Source organism: Callospermophilus lateralis, chromosome 7, assembly GCF_048772815.1.
Source record: "Callospermophilus lateralis isolate mCalLat2 chromosome 7, mCalLat2.hap1, whole genome shotgun sequence".
Lineage (NCBI taxonomy): Eukaryota > Metazoa > Chordata > Mammalia > Rodentia > Sciuridae > Callospermophilus > Callospermophilus lateralis.
Genome location: NC_135311.1, coordinates 90361515 through 90375163, shown reverse-complemented (window position 1 = coordinate 90375163; position 13649 = coordinate 90361515). Strand labels below are relative to the sequence as shown.

General features: G+C 36.9%; 1 protein-coding gene across 1 annotated transcript in view; it reads right to left on the bottom strand.

Annotated features, from left to right (window-relative positions):
• Positions 1-13649, bottom strand: part of Slc35d1 (solute carrier family 35 member D1) — a 45402-nt gene that overhangs the window by 18135 nt on the left and 13618 nt on the right. Inside the window, exons 9-11 of the mRNA XM_076863744.2 lie at positions 5926-5993; positions 4723-4801; positions 1470-1552 (exon numbers count right to left, since the gene is read on the bottom strand). Of these exons, the coding sequence (XP_076719859.1) occupies positions 1470-1552; positions 4723-4801; positions 5926-5993 (230 nt within the window). The remainder of the gene's footprint in view (positions 1-1469; positions 1553-4722; positions 4802-5925; positions 5994-13649) is intronic.

Here is a 13649-nt window from a genome sequence, read left to right as displayed (position 1 = left end):
AGTAAATACAAGTAAGCAAATTATACATGATATTAGATGGTGATGTCTGGAAAAGATAAGTAGAAGAGGCAGGGTAAAAGGATGTTAAAAGAAAGAAAGGAGTGTTAAAAGAAAGAACATTGCGCTTTAAAATAAGGTGGTCAGTGTGGATTTACTTGAGAAGGTAACATTTGGGCAAAAATTTACAGATATAAAGGAATAAGGCATGCAAATGTTCCAGGCAGAAGAAAAATCTAGTCCAGCAGCCATAAAGAGAGAGCATGCTCAACATTCTAGAGAACAACAAGAGGTTTAAGTGGATGAAGTGGAGTAAGAGAGAAGGTAAGAGCTCAAGTTAGAGAGGTAAAGAGGGGACAGATCTTACAGGATCTAGCAAGGACTTAGAAAGCTAAGGTAGTTATTGGGAGAATTGAAAGAATGATCTAATTACCTTTGATATGCCTACACTGACTATTCTGTTAAGAACTGACTGGGAAGAGGAAGGTTCATGAGTCAAACCAGGCATACAAGTATTTAACACTAGGGTAAAAATCTAGACCAGAGATGCTGAGGTTAAATGATGATGAAAGTAATGCAGAAGGTGAGAAGTGATCCTTTGCTGGATATTTTCTGAAGATAAAGCCAACAAAATTTGCTAACACACTGGACATTGGATACAAGATAGGAAAGTCAAGGGTAACTCCAAAGTTTTTGAATTGAGCATCTAGAAGGATAGCATCTCCAACAACCAAGATGATAGAGACAGTGGGTGGAGGAGAAGTGGAGGAAATAAAAGGAGCTCAGTTTTGGACAGGTCAGCTAGATATGTCAAGTAGGCTGTTAAACAAATTTAATTTTAGAACAGGAGTCTATCCCAAATATAAACGTGATAATTTTTAGGCATATAACTAACATTTAAAACTGTGAAATTCAAATTGCCAAAACTAGAAATGATTTTTCATAAATATCTGAACTGATAAAGATTAAGTAAGATCTAAAGAAAGTTACTGATATATACAAATCAATTGTAACAGAGCTGGTATTCTTTTTTTTTTTTTTTTTAGTTACAGATGAACACAATATCGTTATTTATTAATATGTGGTGCTGAGGATCCAGTCCAGTGCCTCACACATGCAAGGCAAATCTCTACCACTGATCCATAACCCTAGCCCAAATTAGCTCTTAATTTTTGAGAATGCTTCACTGCCAGCTAGTATAATTAAACAACTGTCCTTTGAAAGCTAAATAAAGGGAGTTTTCCTACCAGAAAAGATTTCCTAAATACTGTGCACAGAATATGGAATTATTTTCTCCCTTTTTCTCAAAAAGCATTATGTAGAGACATTAAATATCTAGCACAATGTAAGCATTCCATAAATATTATTTAATAAGTTAATAAATTTGCCATTAAATAACGCAAGCTTACTGTGACATTGAGTATCTAAACCCTATTTGTCAATGTTATATCTAATTAAACATTTTTACTTACCTGATATTTAAGCCAATGAAATTTGTCCATGTGAAAATATAATCTCCACCAAAGACCATTCCAATGTAAGTTATTAATATATTCTAAAAAGAAAAAAAGTGATATATTGTTACATAGGTTTAACCAAGTTTTTTAAATGTACATATAAACTCATCCATGCTATGACCTTAAATACCCTTAAAATACAAAAACAAAGAAATAGTAACAACATAAACCCATTAACCCTAAAGTGAGTGTAGTATGAACAAGGACACCAGTAAGAAGTCAATGACATTAGCCTGTTCCCAAATTATTTCTCCAGAAGTAAATGCTTATAGATCATTAACAAGATTATCAAACTTTCCCTGCCTTGTGGGATGGCTGACAGATGGCTTTTTACTCTGATTGGGATAACTACTGATTATGAGAGAAAGAATAAAGAATGAAAGAATGCTAACATGCAAACATCTTTCCTCTTCTTTTAAAAAGGAAAAAGGGGATGATGGGAACTTTGCCAACACGAAGACTATTATTAGAGAAATTTTCCTTGCTATCTTTAATAACACATGGGAAGTCATTTTGAAGTATTATATCTAAAATCACTTCTGACACTCCTAGGTATAAACACCCAGCTCTCTTTAATTATCTTCAGATTAAAAAAGCAGAAAACAACTTTCTAAAGTTTAAACTATCATTCAATTCCTTTCAAATATTCCTTCTTTTATATTCATAAGTTACTGCTTCCCTCTCTTTTGAAACTACCATAAACTGTCAACGTAGCAACATTCCTGGATCAGGCCTAAAGGCCAGGACTTGGTTATAGCTTAGTGGTAGACTGCTTGCCTAGCTAAGGCCATTGGTGCAATCTTCAGTAGTGAAAAAAACAAAAACTAAAAACAAAACTTCAAAATAACTCTCGTAAGACTGCTCTTTCAGAGAGCATTCAAAATTACACCAGCTTCTTCTAGGTCTAAGGACAGTGACAGCAAGTTACCTTACATCAGGGTGGTTTTTTTTTCTTCTTGTATTTGTAGATAGACATCAGGACTTTAGTTTATTTGTTTATTTTTATGTATGCTAAGGATCAAACCCAGTACATTAGACCAAGCGCTATGCTACAGCCCCAGCCCTAGAGCAGATTTTCTTACTGAAGGATAAAATATATGTATTTTGTAATAGTAAACAAAGCCAATAGGTATGCTAGAAAAGTAAATAACAGGACCTCTCTTTGAATACAAAGATACAGGGAGAAAGTGAATTAATTTGCATAAACTGTGCAGGAAACTTCGGAAAGGAGGGGGGCCTACCGAGAGCACAACTTGCTTCTCAAAATCAGAAAAGTTGTAGGTTTATATTAGGGTATCTCAAGCAACATTTGCTATCAGGAGGACACCAACCTCCCCCAGACAGAATGTTACAGGAAGCACAGAAGAGCATACTGTGAGCTCAAAACTAAGACTGTAATTCTTCAACTTTAGTGTATCTGAGAATTACCTGGAAACCTTGTTAAAAATGAAGATTTCCAGGTTATACTCTACAGATTGTGATTTAGTTTATCTGGAGTAGTCCTGGGGATTCCTTTTTTAACCAGAAATACTAAGTGATTTTCCTATCACACCTCACCAAAGAGAAATGAGGAATCTGACAGAGGGTTTGTGAAGTTGGAATCCTTAAGAACAGAAAGAAGCTTAAAGCCTCCTGAAAGAACAGCTGAGCAGAAAAGCTAGTAAAAGAAAAGCAGAAAAGTTAATGAAAGAAGTACCACTGTAGCTTTGGTAGATTCTAACTCCCATCTATTAGCTCTCCTTCAACAGTGAGACCATGCAGCAGTGAGGAGCAAAAGGAATTAATCCGGCAATACAGTTTTTCCCTCAAAGGTCTGAAATAAATCTGCTCCCTTGGGACTGAGTAAATCCTTGGTTACTTAATTATATCAACAGAATATATCAAAATTATATCAAAAGTATACCAAAAGAAAAGTATGGATGCACATTAGGTATCACTGTGTGTGTATCCCAGGTTCACAACAATAAAGTACACACTGAGAAATTCCAAGCAAGTCATTTAATTATTTAAACCAAACATAGGCTTTCCTACCCCATCCTTCTCCTTAGCTAAAACATGGTACCAAATGCCCTATCTCCTATGTTCTAACTGCTCTTATTCTAAAGATACAAGCCATCCACTTTGCTCTTGAAGCATCACTATGCAAAACTAAAACACAGCAGAGAGCTACTTTGAGGGGCTAAAACTATCTCAGTCAGCCCAGTCCCTTGTTCTTTAGCTTTCTGGGAGAATTCACACAATTGACTTGTAATAGCTTAATTTAGAATTCTATTCATGTCAAACACTCCAATTTCATGATTTGAAGCTACAGACTTTGGGAAATTATAACCCAATCTGATTTCTAACAGGAGATTGGGCAGGCCTCATTCCACTGGGGGTGCAGAACACCAGGGATGGGCCCCACTCCACTGGGGGCATGTTTTACTTAGTAGTCAGTAAAAATGTTACCTCTACTGATGACTATTGAAGCATTAGAAAGGAAACCACCAAAGTAACCATCCTTTTCTTCCCAAATGATCATGGACCTACCTCTCTGTCTTGTCTTTTTTAGAAAGTAAACCCACTTGGCTAATTCAAATATGCCATGACCTCCTTGATCTTAAAGAGCTAGAATCACAAAGTCAGATGAAAGAGGCCTCAGGCTTCAGTGAACTTTAGCTCAATACTCAAATCAACTTGGCTCTCTTGGCTGAAGACAAATGAGTCTCCCTCAAATAAAACAGTTCAGGAGGAATCAACATTACTGAAAATGTCAGACACAATTTTTAAAAGTGGGTCATATAAGGTCTGGCTCAGTCATAGGAAAAGCACCCTTGATTAGCTTTTGGCCAGCACCTCTTCACATAGAATACCAGAACTCAGTGAAACAGAGCAGTTCTTGCTTCGGTTAATGGGATGGGCCTATCACTACTAAGCTATTCATCTGCCCTGTCACAAATAGGCCTAAATTTTCTTTCTTCCTCTACTCTAAGACAATACATTTTCCTTTTCCCGCACTCCTCAGAGCTAAGTTGCCTGCAAGCAGACCAGGCCCTTCCTGAATTCTTAAAGACTGTCAGAAATGCAACACAACCCATCAAAACTAATAAGATAGAACAGGAAATGAGGATTATGGGACTTAAGAACATAAAAAGATTATTATTTTAGAGGATCAGTAGTCAAAAAAAGCACATCCAAAAAGATATCAGTATTTTTTTTTCCAACTTACCTTAATACAGCCAACTATTGTAGTTGTAAGAGCAGAATTATACTGAGTGCAGAGCACTGTGGCATACATCAAGATGAACCTAGGGTGAAGAAGGAAAAGGTACATCATAATGAAGACCCAGTGCTTAACTTTAAAATAATCTCTAGCCAAGAGAAACAGCCAGTATTGGCCATGCTAGCTCATTCTAGTCACCGAGCAACTGTGAGCTTTCTTCACCTCACTGTTGTTACACTGAAGCTTCAGATTTTTTAAGACTTCTAAAGAGAAACACACATCCATTTCCTGTCCTGGTGTTTTTCTGATCCCCTCAACAAAACCATGAAACCATTACTTATAATGATGAGTATTCTTTAGTAATCATGCTTCCTACTATCTCACCTAAGCTAGACAGAAAGCTCAGATCTCACAACCCTAGCTCACTTGTATACCTCTCATGAGGACAATGTGACCTCTGGGCAGGATGAAGGCAAGAGGGATTCTTAAGGATGGAAGAAAATCAAACTGGAACTACTTTAAGAGGGGATACAGGCTCCCTCAATAACTAAGTAGCAGCACTTGGAAATCCTAGGTTTCCACTGAGGTTTTTGAGCTGACTTAATCCTAGGGAAGCATGTCATTATATTCTAAAGCATCTGCTCACTATGCCAGGTCCAGTCACAGATGAGCTGACTGGCTAAGGGAAGGACACATTATAGAAACATGAAAGTGAGGAGAGAAGCATGTTTGCAGATACTCTTTGCCTTTTACATCTTCTCTTCTAGACAGAAGACAACATGGTAGAGATAAGTCAATTAGCCCCAAAGTCAAATGCAGCCTTGCCATCTACTGCTTGTGTAAACTTTGCTAATTAATTTTTGAGCCTGCTTTCTCATAGGTCAGAGAACAACAACATGTGTCAAACTGTCAATGTATAGATAAAATAATGCATACTGAAATATAATGATGCTTATTATAGACAAGGCCAATGGATAAATAGCAGCTCTTTTCTTTCTCTAACATGACTTTGGGATCAATTCAGCAGCCTTAAGAGCACACTCCCAGGTGGTACTATGAAACCACTTGAGTCTGGAATTGATTATCCTAAGCTGACACACTCAGGAGCCCAAACATATACTGGGAAATGAGGCAAATGAACTCCTGAACAAATTTCTCTAATCTATGTCTCCAGGAAAACTATCAGCTAACAAGGTGATAAACACTCACCCCATCACACAGGAGAGGGTGAACTGTAGAAGAAAGAGGGTGTCAGCCCAGCCTTCAAACTCCATTGCCTGTAATACGCAAGGAAGCATTAGATTTTAGAGCAGGCCCTCAGAAGGAGCTCATTCATTCATTAATGAAAATCCTTTTATGTGTGTACCTCCAACATGTACACACACATGCACGCACGCACACACACACACACACACACACACACACACACATAGGCATGCATTTCCCTGCATCACTCCCAGGATAGAGTGATGTTCAAGTTTCAAATATATCAAACTGAACGAACAAAAATTTTCAAAAGACACCCTACTTTCTAAAATGTAATGTGGGGAGATTTTGTACTTCTCCCTACTAGTGCAAAGAAATATCTATTTCCTTAAGGCACACATCCACATCTGGCTAAACTCAGCTATTCTCCCAGATGGCTGTTAATGTATTAGTGTTAAAGGTTTTCTCCAACATTAAAACACATTTCTAGCCAGGTGCAGTGGCACACACCTGTAATCCCAGCAGCTAGGGAGGCAAAGGCAGGAGGATTGTGAATTCAAAGCCAGCCTTAGCAATTTAGTCAAGCACTAAGCAACTCAGTGAGACCTTGTCTCTAATAAAATACAAAACAGGGTTAGGGATGTGGCTCAGTGGTCAAGTACCCCTGAATTCAATCCCAGGTACCTCCTCCCCCCATCAAAAAAATTTCCTCCTTGGCAATATGTGAAAATTCAAGTATAGAAGTAATTATACAAATATAACTAAGATCTACTCCGGGAGAATTATTGTTCATATATATATGACATGATATAATATCATATATATTATATATCACTTATATATATCATCTCACACACACACACACCCCACACACACATATATGCACACACCACAATTTGTTTAGTCAAGAGTCAATGGACTTTTATTTGGGTTGTTTCTACAATTATGTTATTATAAATAAAACTGCAATTAACCTTGGAGTAAAAGCCTATTGACACATTATTATTTGCCTTTGGTAAATATCTAGGACATTAGATTGCTAGTTCTTTTGGTAAATTTATCCTTAATTTTATAAGATAACCTTTTTTCTTATAAACTGTATACTTTTTTCCAAAGTAGCTACATAATTATATATTCTCCCCAGCACTGTATGAGAGCTCTCACCGTTGTACATGTTCATCAATATTTAGAATTCCCAGAGGCTATTCTGGTGAGTGGCATGTGGCATTTCAGAATTCTAACTTGTTTCCCTAATGACTAACAAGGGTTAGGTATCTTTTGATGTGCTTATCTGACATCAGTATTTCTTTTTTTATAGTCTACCCAAATCTTCTGCCAAATTTTAATTAAAAGTCTTCTGATGACTGAGTTTTAAGTTTTTTTTATACATTCTTGATGAATATCTTTAATCATGTACATGTGGTACACACACACATGCATGGATGACCTCAGAGTAAAAAATCATCAGAATTATATAGCAAAAACCTTAAATAAATCTCTCTATACTCTATATACAGGAGTTCCTTCCCTCCTTAATCTCCTATGCTAACGGGGCACGATTCTGACATGTATTAACTTAGGCCTTGGGGCACTATGCTAAAGAGGATTTAATTAGGTCTGCTCATAATGAAATAGAAAACTACAGCAATAAATAATACTGCCTAATATTTGTGGAGTGCTTCTGAATAGATCATGTCATTTGAGTCCGATGATAACCCTCTAAGATGAAAAAGCCAAGTCATATTATCCCCAGAAGACATCAAATGACTAACTTTAGGTCACATAACTAATATATTAGACTCAAATCTACACATTCCAAGTCCATGGCTCTTTACAATGATCATTAAATTTTATTCAGGAAAAATGCCCCAAATATATACTGCATAGGCCCTCCTTGGGGATACAGTAACTATTCTGTAGAATATTAAAATAGATCTTATGGCCATTATTCTATTTATACAATTCAAAAACAGAAAAATAATTCTCAGAGGATTTATTTTCCCCATTTCCCTAAGTATTTGGCCTATGTCTGAAGAAAGCCAGTCTATGGCACAAGTAGCCTGCTGCATTCCTCTACTTTACCACAAGAATAGATCTTTGACAGCAACAAAATCAGCAGCAGCCATTTGAAAGTACAGCTGAAGGACAAATATGACCCATTCAGTCACCTCAAGAGCCCACCCTCCCTGCCATCTGCCATAAGAACAGCATTAAGAAAGCAATAAAAGCTACCACTTATTACAAGCTTCCTATGTGCCAGACTCAGAAATATTCAGTAACTTTTCCAAAATTATTCAGCTAGTAAGAGCTTGTTCAGTTCCACAGCCTACAGTCCTTCTATCTATACTTCTGGGAAACAACACAAGTTTTTCTACTCGATGGCTGCTCTTATCAGATCAGTGAGTCAAAAGCAGGAGTTCTACTTGTAACTCTGCATTAACTTTCTGTGAGGTCATATTAAAGTCATATAACCTCTATGAGCCCTTGTCTATATTACAATGGTAGAAAACAATCTGCTCCTTCTGCTTTTTGTTAGAAACAACTGGGAGAATAAAATAAGATATATAAATTATATAAATATATTCAGAATTTATAAACAGAAGAGATTATTTACTTAAGCTTCCACCACTACCATTATTAACTCATGGTGGTAGATTTGCAGGGAAGAAAAATTTTGTTTTTAAGGTTCTGGGTATTGAACCCAGGGCCATACACATGCTAGGCAAGTGCTCTACCATTAAGCAACACCCACAGCCCCAACAGGCAAACCTTTTTATTTTCCCTATGACAGGAGATACAGAAGGCACAACGATCATGTACTTTTTTTAATCAGGAAAAATAAAACGTTTAAACAAAACAAAACTTCTGCCTCTAGAGAAAACTCTGATAAAGAGTCACTGTGACGAGAATGACCTGACTGGTCATTCTGTGCGTAACACAGAACTAAATAGGACTCTGCTACAAGCGCCATGATCTGCAATCTTGGCTAAATGGTGGCTGTGGTTACAGACTGAACATACAAAGATGCTTTCTTAGGCTTCCTTCTGTTTTGAATGAAGTCTCCACCTCTACAGGTGCTGGTGGTATCATGTAATTCCACGGGTCAAAACCTCCAGGAGTGAAAAGAGTGTCATACAATCAAAGGGCAAAGGTTATATGGACCTACCATGTTCTGTGTAAGATTTTTAGTCAAATAAAAATATTTGAAACAAAAAAGTTTAACTATAAAATTCGTACTTTACTTGCTTAGATAAAGGAAATTAAAAGATTTAGGGAGTATCTGAGTAAAATTAAGCACTAAAATGACATACAATAATAAAACTAAAATCTAGTCCAGGAATACAATCAGATTTTGTCTTTTTTTTTTTTTTTTTTTTTTTTTGGGTACCAGGGATTGATCTGAGGGGCACTCAACCACTGAGCCACATCCCCAACCCTATTTTGTATTTTATTTAGAGACAGGGTCTCACTAAGTTGCTTAGCACTTTGCTTTTGCTGAGGCTAGCTTTGAACTCACCATCCTCCTGTTTCAGCCTCCAGAGACACTGGGATTATAGGCATGAACCACTGTGCCCTCAAGATTTTTTCTTTTGTACCAGCTCTGATTGATTAATTCTGGCTGTCTGAAACACTGTAGTGGGAAACATTCTGAGGCTATGTCCAGACTCAAAAAGGAAAGTACTGTGACTATTTGTCCTTGTCCATAAGAGCACAGGATAATATCTGCACTGATTCACCACTCCTGATCTAAAGAGAAACGTGGAATAATTTCATTGTGCATTTCAGTCTCAAGTGCAACCATTTCCACTTCCAGGGAAACTTGCTAAACAAAAAGTAAATAACTTATTTTATATGCAAACTAAAATCTGAAGTATAAATGAGACATTTTCTGTGTTTTGATTTCTCCCTGCTTACCTTGAAAAATCTTAACAAACACTTTAGGCTTTCTATACTCTATATAGAACATCATGGTAAAAAGGTTGTAAATGATGTAAATCTATTTTGAAATTTCTTTCTCTTAAAAAAAAACTATTGAGAAAAAAATGTGACCTTTTCTAAAAGTAAACTGCTAGGAAACTTGCTAAGGCAGAACAAAGATAATGTTAGTGGTCCAAATGATCTGCCATAGTTCTCTCCCTGCCTTGGGAAAGTCAGGTGAGTTCCTAGAATCAGTGGTGCTGGGTTACCCACCTTGACACTATTATAACCATTTTCTACCTCTCCTGCTCTGCCCCTTCTCCTAGCTTAAATGAGAACATGAGCCCAGATATTTTCACTATCTCGCTGCTCACTACGCTCTGCCACCAATATAAAACCTATGTATGATGGCAAAACTACACTTACTAAACTTACTAACCAAGTTTCTTGCTCCTGTTGAAAAAGTCACATCCTCAAAAATGATTAATAACAAGAGTAGTCACCCTGGACAGGCTACCCCAGTAGCCTAAAACTTTTTCATAATTTAAACAGCAGTGCTTCATAAGAGACACTTCCAGACAGATGATTTGTGTGGCAACTTTTCTTGTCATTCCCCTAAGTCATGTAATATAATCAGTGATATAATGAAGACATTATACAATGTCCCAGTGCCTACAGTACTGGCCTTGTGAGATTCACAGCAAGAGGTCTGTTCTTCCATTCCTACTTGAGAATACCTAGCAGAATATGCTGCCAGAAAGCAGAGCTCCAACTCCTGTGACTCTGAATCACTGGCTTTGTGCTGCAAACATTCCCTTTTGGAGGCAGCAACTAATGAATTTAAACACAATCTGTCCTGACACTTTGGAAAGTCATTAGTGAAGTGATGTCCACTCCACCTCTACCTATATTAATTAGATATCTTTTATTAACAGGAAGCTGGTTTTCATATAATATGTAGGGACTTTTTAAAATATTTTAGAAGATATGTATTTTAAAAACATTAAGTGCTAAAATATTGGTTCTTTGGTTCAAGGTAAATGCAAGACTTGAATAAACTTTTAAAACACAAACATACACACACACATACACACATACAACCAGACTAGTTTCTGAGAATGCTTTTCCAAGGCTTTCCCTTGTACTATGTGCTCACTGGGATGCATTGTTCAATTGGAACTTGCCTTTTAATCTTTAAGGTAATTTAGTTCTTTCATCCTTAACCTCCAATTCTTTCTTAAAGATTGTATCAATCCTGTCAAATACCTCTCTGGACCTTTCAGAGCCTCTTGTTGGACTCTTGCCCTAGCAGAGGAAAATTTTTCTTCCTTTGCCCACTTAGGTTAATAGTGAGACTTTGAGAAAAATAATTCAAATCTGATTTTGCTTTAGTTTGCATCCAGGTCAAGAATCTGCAACTCTAAAAATGCAAACAAATAAATTTGTTCTATCTTTCCCAGTTATTTTTGAAGTTAGGATTCATCACAGAATACTCATCATTTATTCCAAAAAAAATAATATTTTTCTTTTTGTTCACTTTATAAAGTACAGTTTTTAAATACCCTCACATGATTCTACAATAAAAACAATTCAGAAAAATGAAGAGTTTGGAAGTGTCCCTTCATTCTTTTCTATATACCTATTCCCACACACAAATACAAAAATTGATGGTTACTTTATTAGTTTCATATATAATTTTTCCAGTTCCTTTATTGAAATAAGTGAATAAACTATGTGTGTCTTATTTTTTGTTTCATTTTACTCAAAGAAAGCCTACCCTTTGCACCATGCTTTTACATTTAACATTTTTTTTTTACATCATGGAGATCTTTTCATTCAATACAAAGAGAGCTTCCATGCAATAAGTGGCCTAAGCTCAGGAGAGCCAGGAGAGCCAGGAGTCCCACGGATGAAAGCAGTTGATCAGCATTGATTATCTGGGAGCACTAGATTCAGGCCAGCTGGGAGGACAGCAGCCTAGTAGTGTCCACACCAATATGACTTTTACTGCTCATAAATTCTGTCTCTTCCCAAAAAAGGACCTACTTTGAGAACATTTTATCCCAACCTCCCCATTTTAAACATGACAAAGTAGAGGGGGAGAGCAGAAGGACTTATCCAAAATCAGCTAGTGCATGGGAACAGACCTGGAGGATGCTGGTTTTCTGCACGTAGGCCCAAATTTCTCTTCATTGTACCACTTATATCACTAGCTTTTAAGGACTTGTTACTACTTGGAGAGTAAATTTCAAATTCCTATATCTAGCACTGGTTCTAATTTAGAAGGAAACAGGGTGTGGTATAATGAGAAGAGTGAAAGCACCAGTCTTACAATCAGGAAATCTGGGAAATCTAGACCTGGGTCCTCTCTGGCCCCTTTTCCTCACTTATGAAATAAAAGGTTTGAACCAGATGCTCTCCAAGGCCTCTCCGAGTCTTACACTTCTATCTTCTAACAACACTTGCATCTATGCCTGTGTTCATGCTTATTTCTGCCTGGAACGCACCTTTCATTTCTCCTCCTCCACCTTTCTCAAGGTCCACCTTGGCTTTCCCTGATATGTACCCATTCAGAAAATGCTAAGAGTTCATTTCTCAGGATTCAGAACATGCTTTTTCCTCAACCTAGATCTAGATTACTTCCTCTCCAAAAAGCCATACAAATTGGTTTCTCAATCCATTCAGTTCATGTCTGCTTAAATGAATCTTGTAAAGACACCTTTCTTAGCTAACTTACTAAAAACAGCACTTCCCTTCATTCTCCTCATGCTCTACTTCTCTTCATTGCTCTTAGTATATAATTTATGTGTAGTCTATCTCACCCCACTGGAATCCAAGCACAATTAAAGCAAAGACCTTGGTCTTCGGTTTTTTTTTTTTTTACTTTTCAATTCTTAGAAGAGCATCTGACACATAATAAGCACTTAATATGGTCTTTGAAAGAACAGTGATTGTTCGTAAATAATTAATGACAAGGACAAGTTGCTGACTACTCCTAATACTACTCTTTTAACCACCAATGAGTTATTTCTTACATTTGAGGGCTTGTCCTACAAGAAGTCCCTGCATGAAGTCCCAAATGGAGAATGTAAGTCAGGGAGAGCAGATAGTTTGGGGAGATACATATACACAGGCAAAAAGCAAGGGTTCTGGAGTCAGACCGGTTCTAGTTCTGAACCTTGCCAACTGGACTTGAGCATGTTTCTAGCATCTGAAAAACAGATAACAACCTACTACAGAGGTATGTAACAAAGATCAGCGGAAATTATTTATGTTGAAGTATCTTGTCAGGTAGAAGGCATCATACCAAATAGGTAAAGTATACTAATGGCCAGAAACAGTCTTAAATTGTTTTTTGGCAACAGCCTCATTTAAAAATGTATGCATAAACACTCATGTTTGTCCAAATATACATATGCACATGTAGGAAGAAAAGCACACTGACAATCTGACAATGAATCAGACTCTTAGAAGAACATCTGACACATAATAAGCACTTAATATGGTCTTTGAAAGAAGAGAGAAAACTCTTACCTTACCATATATCCCATTCTTTAATGCAAACCCTTTTAGATAAGGCTTCAGACAAACAAACCACTATCTACTGTGAAAATCAATCCTCCAGTGGAAAAACTAAACCTCAGACCTCTTGTAGAACACTATGAGCCTCCTGGACACCCTGGGTTATGTAGACTTCCACCTACTACATACAGACTGTTTTAAATAAAAAAATAATCACTCAACCACCTTTGTAAGTCTTGTCTCTAAAACAAGCCCCAAAACAGGCTAACACTGCTTATTGCATTTGG